Source organism: Cherax quadricarinatus, chromosome 76 (genome assembly GCF_038502225.1).
Source record: "Cherax quadricarinatus isolate ZL_2023a chromosome 76, ASM3850222v1, whole genome shotgun sequence".
Taxonomy (NCBI): Eukaryota; Metazoa; Arthropoda; class Malacostraca; order Decapoda; family Parastacidae; genus Cherax; species Cherax quadricarinatus.
This window is the reverse complement of record NC_091367.1, coordinates 3,125,866-3,139,101: the sequence shown is the minus strand read 5'-3', so window position 1 is coordinate 3,139,101 and position 13,236 is coordinate 3,125,866. Positions and strand designations below refer to the sequence as shown.

Here is a 13,236-nt window from a genome sequence, read left to right as displayed (position 1 = left end):
TTTCTGCTACCCTTTGCATGTCTTGGCTCAGTATTTTTCACATTTTGCCAGAACATCAGCAATAGTGTTATCCTACAGAAATATCCATGGAGTCAGTTTCAAACATAGTAATGTACTATATTCAAAGACCCCTTAATTTTAGAAATATTCTTTGTCAAAAGAACAAATAAAACTAAAGACAACATGACAGTCTGTTAAGAACATGACTCTTAATTGACAGCAACATCATAAAAAAAAAGCCAAAAAAAAAAAAAAAGATTTAACATGACAGTCACTAACAAACTGGGCTTTACACTTTATGTAAACACAGGAAAACTGTGACGGCTGATCTAAAAACCTTTTTGAATCATATAAGTAATATGATCATGGTATCACACACTGACCTCTCTTGAGAGCAAAGTTAAGTACATCCTGCAACTCCTTCCAATCAATCTCCAGGTCTTCTCCTGCCACCTTCCTGAAGAACCCACGAATCCTCTCATCTACCTCAGGCTCCTGAGATTCATCTGCCTCTGGCCGTACCTTCAAGATAACGGTGAAAATAAATAAACAATAATCTAACACATTTATCAATTAAAATTTGGAATTTGGCATAAAAACAGTGTACTGTATTATATAACTGACTTCCTCCTATATACATAACATCTAGCTCTAAAACTATCTCACTCTTAAAGAGCCAGGTAGTAATAATATAGGTAGATCAGTAGTAATAATATATTCTTTTTCACTGCTTCTGTGGAAAGGAAAATGCTAAATACAAAAATGAATACAGTAGGACCCCTGTATCCTCAGATTCGGTTTCTGTGGTTTCAGTTATACATGGTTTATTATGGCCTGAAAATAACCCTTAATTTTGCTTAATAATGACCACAAATGTAGTGATGATGGTAGTTTATCATAGCCCAAGAGAAGCCATGAAGTGCTTCCCATCAGTGAAAAAGTACTGATTCTCCACTTTTGTGCATAATTTATCAATTAAACTTTATCATAGGTATGTACGTAAACGGAAAAAAAAAAAGAATTATCAATAGGGATCGCTACTATTTGGGGTTTCGGGTATCACCTGCGGATATGGGAGGGGCATAATGCTGTACTTGTATAATGGTACAGGTATAAACCCTTAAATTTGGCACCCTTAACACTAACACCATAGTAGTTTTCAGATTTCCTCTTGCAGGTCTAGTGCTTAGTTATGATTATAATAATTCAGATTTCCCAGTAATAAGGAATTAAAATCAGCTATCCTACCTTTGGCTTAATTTCCTGGGGAGCCTATGTGGTATTAAATAATTTAGATGAAGCCAAAGAGCAACTGTAGAGCTGTTAAGCTTAGTTCATCCAACTAAGTTATCGGTCACTTAAGTCACATTTATCACTCTTATACTGTATAAGAAAAAGCTGTATTACATGTACACTCTGTACTTAAAAGAGGTGCAGAATAATGTTTCTGATGAGCCATTAGTACACAGTTACAGCATAGTGTGCCCAAAAATAAATATGCTTTTAGGCTTCAAAATGTACTGAGTATTTTGTATTGGTGATTCACTTCCTCTTAGATGGTGTACTGCAAACTATCATTAAGTTTAAAACTTAGATTTTATGATAAGTGATTAATTGATATCTCCCAACAATCAAAAATTTACATACATTATTTCTATAAATGCATAATTTAGAGAAAACAACAAAGAATAAGGTTTAATCAAACAAATACATAAACACACTATGCAGCTGGACATGGTACCACAAAACAGTCGAAAGCAATTAGTGTATGACTCCCATCCATATTCTGTATTAAATTACAAAACTACAGTGTATCATTAATGATCAAAAACTGAGCAGAGTAGCAAAAAGATGAAAGTCTTTATTTCAATCTTTGCAACTCCATGACTGACCAACCTCTTTAATTCTCGACACTGAACAGACATCACACAGTTTGTATTTTGTAGCATGTAAGATTTAATGATTTTCAGAGTTCAATAGCAAACATCCTTCACTAGTGAAACAACATTCAGCCATCTGTCATCCTCAGTAACACTCCTTTAACTTTCTTCAAACAGTATTTCAGAAGCCAAACACGTATTTATAAACTATTTGTAACCACCTAGTGTGTACTCTACATACGCCCTTATGACTCTCTCGCAACTCCGTCCATCCCACTGGAAGAGAAACACCTGTCAACTAGTTTTTCCAGGTGCAGTTGGACTACAAGCGAAGAATTTTTCTTAGCCGCACACAGACTATAAATGGTCAATTCAGTATTCTATGTAGTAATTTGAAATCACAGAAAACTGCTGTTACATTCAGGTAAGTACAACTTACCAAAGTTCTTATTTCTTAGAAAATACTCTACATCAGTGGGTGGGCTCAAACTTTTCAACTCCCTATGTGTCTGGTGTTCTTTAATGCATGCTTATAACAAGTAAAATTGATAGTATGAATGATGGCAAAAGTTTTTCTCTTTAAGGTCACCCTTCCTCAGTGGGAGACGGCCAGCATGTTTAAAAAACAAAAAAAAAAAAAAGTGCTAAACCCATAAGGGTCTTATAGTGCTGCTTTCTTTTTTAAGGCTAGTTAACTGCCTACTCTATAAATGCAAGCATCAAGCAACAAAACAGAATGACTTCGAGAATGTATAAATCTGTAGTGGAGCGAAGGCGGGGTAGGGATCGCCCTAGGAAAGGAGGGAGGGAGGGGGTAAATGAGGTTTTGTGTGTGAGGGGCTTGACTTCCAGCAAGCATGCATGTGTTAAATAGGAGCAAATGGAGACAAATGGTTTTCAGGACTTGACGTGCTGTTGGAGTGTGACCAAGGTAACATTTATGAAGGGATTCAGGGAAACCGGCAAGCCGGACTTGAGTCGAGGAGATGGGAAGTACAGTGTCTGCACTCTGAAGGAGGGGTGTTAATGTTTCAGTTTTATAACTGTAGTGTAAATGCACCTCTGGCAAGACAGTGATGGAGTAAATGATGATGAAAGTTTTTCTTTTTTGGGCTACCCTGCCTTGGTGGGAGAAGGCTGATGTGTTGATAAAAAAAAAAAAAAAAATCCTCTTCATTCTTTCTAACAGAAATGTTATTTGTTAAATATTACATACGTTAGATATTGTGGAGCAGTGCTGTATGACCCTTTTGGGTTTAGCACTTAAATGATTATAACAGCATAAATTGTGTAAGGTTGTATATTTAGCATACAGTACAATTTGAACAAGAGATTTTTCAACTTGAACCAGAATCTTATTAATTTACCACTATTTGATTTTTTTTTCCAGTACTGATTCATGATGGTGACTGGGCTACTCTATAATTTCACTTTCCAATCATCTTCAAATTTCTCTAAAAATTTCTTGTTTCTCTGTTATCTCATTCCTGTCCTGTATTCGACTGACAAAGTAGGCCTACTGTGTAGGCGAAATGTTTGGGAATAAAGATACCTAACTGCTGAACATGTGTTTTACTTATGAAAGAGTCAAATTAAAATGCTTTTATGTTTTCTACATTTGTGTCATTTTCTCCTATACCCTTTTTAAAAAAAATTCCTCATAAATGAATTCAACACTAAAGACTGTAGACAGTCATGATCACATAACACTTGTTTACCTAAAGTTCCATCTTTAATCACCTGTAAACTGCTGCAAATAAGAGTCAAGCTTAATATTAACAGAAACTATCCCTTGACCCGAATAACATTCCTCACTCATAGCCAAACATCCACAATATATTCCACTAGCAATTCACGTTAATGATGTTTTTCAGATTTTTTCTTCTTATTATTATTACATTCATGGGGGATGGAGCACTAAACCCAAAGGGGATCAAACAGTGCCTGGAGGAATGGGAGACGACCCTCAGATTCAATCTGAGGAAGGGGAAGGTCTGGTCAAATTTAGTTACTCGCCATTCACATCCTTTAATACAGTACATGTACTAATAAGTTAAAATAACTTGTAAATGCATAAAAAATGATTAAACTGAATATATATTTCAAATTAGTTATTTCATTCTGGCCTGATTTATAGAATCAGAATGCATAATGGTACAGTATATTAGTTTTAATATCAAATCACTGAACAAACAAAAGCAAACTATTGTAAGCACACAAGATAAAGCCCATTTCAATCAACACTGCAAAAACTGTTAGTACACACATGATGAAAATTCATCAGAAATACGTCCAAAGGTGACTTCCGAGCACTTACTTTACGTACCAATGAGCTTCGAAATTTGCCTCCATCTTGTTCATCCTGTGCATGTGAAAAGCTGAAGTAAAGTGTGCTGATAAAGAGAACACTTAGCACTGAGCAGTAAAGTAGCTATAGTACTTTAAAAGAAATGTTAGTGCTAGTAGAGTGATCAGAAGCATTGCATAGATTATCACTGTCTTGCTAATGGCAAGATAGTAATAGAGTGAGTGATGGTGAAAGTGTTTCTTCTTTTATGGGTCGCCTCACCTCAGTGGGAGGTGGCCAGTGTGTTAAAAAAAAGTTCCTGGGCTATATGGATTTAAATTATATATCTGCAAAAGAAGTGGAAAAAAAAAAATGAAAAATTTTATGTAGAAAGAGAGGAATGAGTATACGTATATGGAAAGACAAAACAAGAAAAATGTAGGATATTATTGAAATACATGCACGATACGGTTGTAACTTTTAAAGTATGCAGAATTTTGTTATGATAAGAATTACTGCATTTTTGAAGTTTCAGTCCTAATACTGTAGAATGACTATTCAGGTTTCAACTTTCAGTTAAAAATGAGACAATGGAGAGAGAATTCATCAAGGAAGGTTTGACTTCTCTTGTGTGAATTAGTGGCAGAAAAGGGTCTACTAAAAGGGAATATGACTCCTATAAAATAAATGGCATACAGATAGGCCCTGTTTTACAATGCCTCAGTGAGCTTTATGACATTTCGCTAATACAGCGGTTTTTAATTATAACCACTATTCATTTATTCAGACTTCCTACAATAAATATATTCACCACTCACTATCAGCTAAGGATGAAAATATTTTAAAGTAAGTAATGTGTGTACTGTATATGCATTTTTTAGGCCTAGCTACATTTCTCACTTAATATATTTTTGTGTAAAATGTTATCAAGCTTTTATTTTCATTTGAAAGTGGAAAAAAAAAGAAAGGAGGGAGCAGCTATGATTCACTTTACAGCAGCAGCCCAGAACCTAATCTGCTGAATAGGTGGGACTCTCCTGTATTCACAATACTGTATTACCAGAAAGAAGTTGAGAAGAGTCATTCACTAGAATAGAATAGTTAGGATATTCCACCATGGGGGAAAACATCTTTCTTGGGATTTTTAGCCCCACCCCTCAAATGCAGGTGAGGGGCTCTCGATCCATGGAAATTGACTTATCCTCCTATTAGACTGAACCTGATTGGCTCCCATTCCCCAGGAGCTGTATGACTACTATGGGTTCAGTACTTCCCCCTAAACATAGTACAGTAAATACTAATTATTAGCCCTAGAGGGATGTTAACCCAGAAAGCCCAAACAATCAAACAGTATGGCTCACAGTATTTCCATTTGGATCTTCTGGCCCTCTTTACTAGGATATACCCACAAAAGTTGACTAACTACTAGGTGAACACAGAGAGTAAGTGTAAGGAAACTTGCATATATGTGTCACTACTTGCCTGGGGTTAAACCCAAGTCTTTTCAGCTTTCTTGATAAGATAGCTGAGAAAATCAGTGTACTGGATATGGAGAGATAAAATAGCTAACTGAAAGAACTTGGGATAAGAGAGAGATCACAAAGGTTAAACTGCAGATGTACAAAGAAATAGCATCAAGAAGCAACATGCTTAAGTCAGATATTAACTTTAAAAATGCTTAACTAATATTAGAAAAGAATTTGTTAAACAGCATGTATGTTGCTGTCATAAAAGTAAATGAAACCTAGAAACACAGTTGCTAGAAGCAGATCCTAGAAAATGGTGATAAGTTATAGTGGGATGGGAGGTTAAGGTGCTGAATGACAGCTACTCACAAAGTTGGACACAAATAAGAAAAATGCTGAGATGTGAGTATTAAGGCACTACAGTTATTTAGTTTAAGCAAGAGTAAACGATGTGCTGCTTGACAATACTGTAGCTTGGTAGTGCTTGGTTTTCATTTTCTGGGAGAATGCATAGTCAAGACAATTTAAATGCTAAGTTACTGCCTAATTCTGACAATTTTCAAATCTGGATAGACAAGGTTTCATTATACTGTATTGATTACCTGTACTATGGACAATATCATATTTAGGATTATTTGAACATTTGCAACAGATTACTATAGTACCAATATACTGGAAGTAAAAAAAACAGCTATAAAAAGTTAATAATGTACTGCAAATAAATCAAATTAGAACAAAATATCCATGAATACATATTACTTCTTTGGATACTAAGGGTATTCAGGATTTTGGTTCAGATACGGATTTGCTATATTGTTAAATTTTGTGTAAAATTTAATCTTATAACATTAAAAACTTTTCTTATAATTTCTGCAGTAAAAGGAAAACAGCTTTCTAAAGGAAGCTTTTAGTAAATATGCGAGATTGATAATCTATATTACCCATTGCTAGAGAAGTGGATTATAACATACAAATAGCATTAGCCTAAGAAAAGTGGTGGTAAGCTCTACACGCACTGTGAATGCAGCTCTTTAACAAGATAATACACTACTCACCCTCTCATCTACTTGTCCAAAGCCAACACTTTCATCGTTTTCTCTAAAAATAAAAAAGGGGAAAATTGTACGATTATGAGACATTAAAAGAATAACAAATTTAAACAAAACATTGTGAAAATTGTACACTATAACATTAAGGTTCAATTTGCTCCATAATATTAGAAGCTGAAGAAAACCTAAGAAGGCCCAAGTCAAAGCATATCCATTTATTATTGAGTTCTCACTTGAAAATAATTAAAGATTAAATCTATATTTTATGTTTAAATACAAAATTCCTTTTAATATTACACATTGTGAATCTAGAAAAAGTACCATATGCATTATTTTGCAAAGATGCCAATTAGCAGCTTAATGAACATTCTAAAACACTATTTTTATCTGATGGAGGCATATACTGAACTCTTAATTAAGGTTTCCAACTCTTATATACAGTACTTTGTTTATATGCTTCAGCTAGTTTTATCTAGTAATAAATACTGTATATATTAGTTTACATAGTATTAACTAGGCATTTTTATTCCTAATTGATCCTCACTGTTAATGCATTACATTACTGGAATTGCACAAATGTATGACTGAATGTTTCCATCACATAATTTTTTTTTTTTCAACAAGTCGGCCATCTCCCAATAAATTTTTAAGAGGAACTTACTCCATCTCATTAGCCTTCTCGGAGAACACTCTAAGAATGAACTCTCCTTCCTCATTGGCTTCAAATGTTGATGGAACAATGCAGTATGTGCCAGGGGGAAGTTTGAAGCGGCATGACACCTCACGCATGTTGATGAAAGAAGGAGAACGTGCCACTGATGCACTGTACTTGAAGAAGTTCAAATCTAGGGGACGTGGAGCATTCTCTGGATCTCGTAGCTGTGGAAATAAAATATGTTTAAGAACTAAATAAAAATTGGCAAACTATATCAACACCAAAGAATTTTCTTCGTATAAAGTCTAAACCAAATTTGACATGTTATTCCATATTTCACGTTCTGCAATAGAATTATTATTCCTTACATGATAGATGGCAAAACCAATTGTAAGGCACTCTAGACCCAGCTTTCTCTGTGACCGGCGGTTCTTCTGCATGAGAGCTACAATAACAGTACACTTGTTGTCATCATCATCGTCATCGACTTCTGTCAGTGTGATTCTGTACTGAGGATTGTGCCAGAATGTAGCTGTTGAAAAAAAAATCAAAGAGTAATAGAGGGAACTGAAAATGTGACAGTATCCGACTCTGGAAATGCAATAAATCTGAATATAATAAAGCATCTGATACAGATTTTTATGTTACATTATGTAGCATCATAAAAATAAAACAGATTTAAAAGGACTGTGACATGTTTAATGTGTATACATATTAAGTAAATATTTAGATAACATTTCATTAGGATATAGCTCCTGAGAACTTTTCTTTGTAATTTCTTACCCAAGAAGTTTCTACAGCCACCAGCTGTGGAGCCACGAATCCAAGCTCCTTCAAACACACTCATCTCCCATTTGTGCTTAACAGCTCCAGCTATGTCCTCATCATCCAGGGAGTCTGGGTTCAAGTTGGTTAATTCCAGCATTGTGAAATTTCTTAAGAAGTCCTGTAAAAATGAAAGGGAATTTAACAAGCACTAAACTATGCATATAAATTGGGCCTAACAAATAACTTCCATTAAGAAAATTTATATATTTTTTCTTAGTTACTTTCTGTTAACTTATCAGCCATTTCAAAGCAAAGTGAAGAGACCAAAAGCAGAAAACACATGCACTACAATGTGCTCTCTATCTGCAACATACATTGCAGAGAAATGTTGACCCACAGAACCCTGACACTGCCCACCCCAGTTTTTGGTGGAAGCACAGTACAGTGGACCCCCGGTTAACGATATTTTTTCACTCCATTAGTATGTTCAGGTGCCAGTACTGACCGAATTTATTCCCATAAGGAATATTGTGAAGTAGATTATTCCTTTCAGACCCCCAAACATACACGTACAAACGCACTTACATAAATACACTTACATAATTGGTCGCATTTGGAGGTAATCGTTATGCGGGGGTCCACTGTACTTTAAACCCTCTAGTCTAACTAATCAATTACCCTGAATACTTTCATATACATTATGTTGCTCACTTTCCAAGTAAAATTCCATGAAGACCTTGCCTTCACTAACTCTTATGTAACACTTGTATATGCCTGTTAATGTCCATCTTCACACCCTCTTTCAAGCCCCTCTTTGTAAGCGATCCAAGATTTATAAAACCCATCTTGTTTACAGTCTTCGCAAAAAATCTCTGTCATGAAATGTGAAAAAAAGTTTGCTGCCAATTCAGTAACAATGCTTTTGCATTTCCAGCCATGTAAAGAAAATAAATTAGAAACAGAGGGTGTCCAGTAGTAGGGGTTTGCAAATTAGACTGCAGTGCATGGAGTTAAGCAGTCTATAATATTTGATATGCTATTTTAGTAAAGGCAAGGTAATGTCTATGAAGTGACTTTAGGAAACTGAATAGCCAGACATAAATTTTGGAAGCTAGAAAGTGCAGTGTATGCATTATGAAAGTGGAGGTGGCAGGTTGTGATGAGTGTTGGTGTATGTTTTCTTCTTTAGGTCACCTAGGTGGAAAATGACCAATGTGGAGATGATTAGGTTGTCTTTTTCCACCTAGGTGGAAAATGGCCAATGTGGAAATGATTAAGTTGTTGAAACAGAGTAAACAGAAACATGGTAAGCTTTTGCATGTAGAGATCATATAAAAAAATACACTAACATTATAAAAACTAACAGAAAAAGATTTTTTAAATAACAGCACCTAAGATTTTTTTTATAAAGATAGCTGTAATGAATAGTAGCTTGAGTTAATAGAAAATAAGATGTATGAAGACAGGATGACATTGTGCAAAAAAAACTGAGGTAGTGTGCATGTAAATTAAAAAAATGCAGAGATACAAATAATAGCAAAGTGTACCTGCAGATAAGATAAAAAGCACAGTTAAAGAAAGCTTACTTTAAAGGACATCCAGAACTCTCCATCATGTTCGAAAGTCAGACCAATCTCTTCTTTCTCCTCTGGAGGAATAAACTGCCACTCAGGACTCTGGTCACTCCACGATCCCTGCCATTCTGCTTCATTGCCCCAAGGATTACGAATACGGACTAGTGGAATCTTTCCAGACACTCTAGGCGTGTTGATCTCACAATACTTTATTCTCGTGACGGAATAGGCATGACCACGAATGAGGCCAGTATCACAGCGAGCCTCCACTACATTTGGGTCAGGCTGAAGGTAATAATGATTTAATTAATGATCATTAAAAAAGATAATTACTTAAGTTTTGTTTCTATAGAAAGGCTGATGTAAAATGTCCAGGAATAAGCTATGAAAAAAGTTTGTCTCTGCTATTAGTTTTGCCTTTATTATTATATAACATTTTCATCTACTATTTTCTCTTGGTGATTCTGAAGAAGTGACTGTTTTGGATAAACTTTTCTCATTATTAATAACACAATCAAGGCAACTTTTTAGAGGAAAATAAAAATATTTAATGGGTGCATAAAAAGAGAGAGAGATTATCTGGAAAAAATATAAAATATGGGTGTAACTCTAGTGCCATTTTTTTGGTCAATGGCAAAATTTGCTAAGACTTGAATAAATTTCTTATACTGTATAATGTAACTAAACAGCACTTCATAAAGTAAGAAATTTTCAGGAAAACTAGTCTGTAACTTTGGAAGATTACTGTATCTTCCAACTCACTTCAGAATTTTTGCATATATTTTAAAAACAGCATCCTACAGAAGGTAAAATAATACTGCTTTGTTTTGGGATTTGTATTACACTTTAATGTAAAACAATTTAATGTATTAGACTTTAATATAAAACAATTTAAACCTAATGATTCTTAACTATAAGATGAATAATTTCAGGAGTGACTGTAAGTCATCATAAAATTGTAAGACTCAACATGATGAGAATGGTTATACTTTATTGGGAAAAGTAAGTCCATGGCTTGTCAATGTTCTCCTAGTGAAAAGTTAGAATATATAATTTGTGAACATTTTAACCATAGCATATAAAATTTTAACTAAAAATTTCTAATAGCCAAAATATACTAAGAAGCTTCTCATGACTACAATCTGACAAGCAATGCAGAGTATCTCCCAATCACCACTACAGTGATTTTATCTCAAAATCATATATGAACAATGGTAAGTATATATAGACCTTATTTCTAATGACTGAATCCTATGAATAAACAGAAAGGTAGATGAGGGGCTCAAACCATGGTCTGTAAATTGACAGTCCAACTCTCTATTGTCTAGGCTAACCCAGGACTCTAATAGGAAGGCTTTAAAGGTAATACTTATTGCATTACTCGACTCAAGAAATCGTAATGACACGATTGCAAATAAACCATACCCCCGGCCGGGATTGAACCCGCGGTCATAGAGTCTCAAAACTCCAGCCCGTCGCGTTAGCCACTAGATCAGCTAGCCACAATAAGATTCATCCAACTAGGTATATTTCTACACCATAGGAAAGTTAGCACAGGCACCTCTGTGACCACAAATGCAAGTTTTTACAGACGAATCTCCAGCTAGCGTGGCCGTGACGAACTCTAGCTCAAGTCCCTTCACTGCCGTCAACATGACTCAAGAAATCGTAATGACACGATTGCAAATAAACCATACCCCCGGCCGGGATTGAACCCGCGGTCATAGAGTCTCAAAACTCCAGCCCATCGCGTTAGCCACTAGACCAGCTAGCCACAATAAGATTCATCCAACTAGGTATATTTCTACACCATAGGAAAGTTAGCACAGGCACCTCTGTGACCACAAATGCAAGTTTTTACAGACGAATCTCCAGCTAGCGTGGCCGTGACGAATCTTATTGTGGCTAGCTGGTCTAGTGGCTAACGCGACGGGCTGGAGTTTTGAGACTCTATGACCGCGGGTTCAATCCCGGCCGGGGGTATGGTTTATTTGCAATCGTGTCATTACGATTTCTTGAGTCATGTTGACGGCAGTGAAGGGACTTGAGCTAGAGTTCGTCACGGCCACGCTAGCTGGAGATTCGTCTGTAAAAACTTGCATTTGTGGTCACAGAGGTGCCTGTGCTAACTTTCCTATGGTGTAGAAATATACCTAGTTGGATGAATCTTATTGTGGCTAGCTGGTCTAGTGGCTAACGCGACGGGCTGGAGTTTTGAGACTCTATGACCGCGGGTTCAATCCCGGCCGGGGGTATGGTTTATTTGCAATCGTGTCATTACGATTTCTTGAGTCATGTTGACGGCAGTGAAGGGACTTGAGCTAGAGTTCGTCACAGCCACGCTAGCTGGAGATTCGTCTGTAAAAACTTGCATTTGTGGTCACAGAGGTGCCTGTGCTAACTTTCCTATGGTGTAGAAATACAGTGGACCCCCGCATAGCGAACGCCTTGCATAGCGAACAATCCGCATAGCGGACGCTTTGTTCGCTAAAATTTTGCCCCGCATAGTGGACAAAAACCCGCTCAGCGGCCTTCGTCCGAGACGCGTCCAATGTGCGCCCTCAGCCAGCCTCACATGTGCCGCCCGTGCCATTGTTTACCAGCCAGCCTCCGCGGTAACATTCAAGCATACACTCGGAATATTTCGTATTATTACAGTGTTTTCGGTGCTGTTTCTGGAAAATAAGTGACCATGGGCCCCAAGAAAGCTTCTAGTGCCAACCCTACACCTCAAAGGGTAAGAATACCCATTGAAATGAAGAAAGAGATCATTGATAAGTATGAAAGTGGAGTACGTATCACCGACCTGGTCAGGTTGTACAAGAAACCAAAATCAACCATCTCTTCTATTGTGGGCAAGAAAACGGCAATCAAGGAAGCTGTTGTTGCCAAAGGTTTAACTGTGTTTTCGAAACAAAGATCGCAAGTGATGGAAGATGTTGATTGACTCTTATTGGTGTGGATAAATGAAAAACAGCTAGCAGGAGATAGCGTCTCTCAAGCGATCATATGTGAAAAGGCTAGGAAGTTGCATGACGATTTAATTAAAAAAATGCCTGCAACTAGTGATGATGTGAGTGAATTTAAGGCCAGCAAAGGTTGGTTTGAGAGATTTAAGAAGCGTAGTGGCATCCATAGTGTGATACGGCATGGTGAGGCTGCCAGTTCGGACCACAAAGCGGCTGAAAAATATGTGCAGGAATTCAAGGAGTACATAGAAACTGAAGGACTGGAACCTGAACAAGTGTTTAATTGTGATGAAACAGGCCTGTTCTGGAAGAAAATGCCAAGCAGGACCTACATTACTCAGGAGGAAAAGGCACTCCCAGGACATAAGCCTATGAAAGACAGGCTTACTTTGTTGATGTGTGCCAATGCTAGTGGTGATTGCAAAGTTAAGCCTTTATTAGTGTATCACTCTGAAACTCCCAGAGCGTTCAGGCAAAAGAATGTCCTCAAGGATAATTTGTGTGTGCTGTGGAGGGCAAACAGTAAGGCATGGGTCACTAGGGAATTTTTCTATAACTGGTTACACCATGCATTTGCCCCCAATGTGA

The 13,236-nt window shown here is 36.6% G+C and overlaps 1 protein-coding gene across 24 annotated transcripts in view; it reads right to left on the bottom strand.

The window, feature by feature from the left end:
* The window catches only part of LOC128703620 (calpain clp-1), a 248,795-nt gene that overhangs the window by 16,725 nt on the left and 218,834 nt on the right, over nt 1–13,236 (bottom strand). For 22 of the 24 annotated variants that reach the window (XM_070101147.1, XM_070101144.1, XM_070101146.1 and 19 more), the window contains 7 exons: nt 9,692–9,964; nt 8,121–8,283; nt 7,706–7,869; nt 7,344–7,561; nt 6,689–6,731; nt 4,198–4,242; nt 384–522 (listed from right to left, as the gene is read on the bottom strand). In XM_070101147.1, the coding sequence (XP_069957248.1) occupies nt 384–522; nt 4,198–4,242; nt 6,689–6,731; nt 7,344–7,561; nt 7,706–7,869; nt 8,121–8,283; nt 9,692–9,964 (1,045 nt within the window). The remainder of the gene's footprint in view (nt 1–383; nt 523–4,197; nt 4,243–6,688; nt 6,732–7,343; nt 7,562–7,705; nt 7,870–8,120; nt 8,284–9,691; nt 9,965–13,236) is intronic. The other 2 variants (XM_070101152.1, XM_070101157.1) reach the window with 1 other exon arrangement.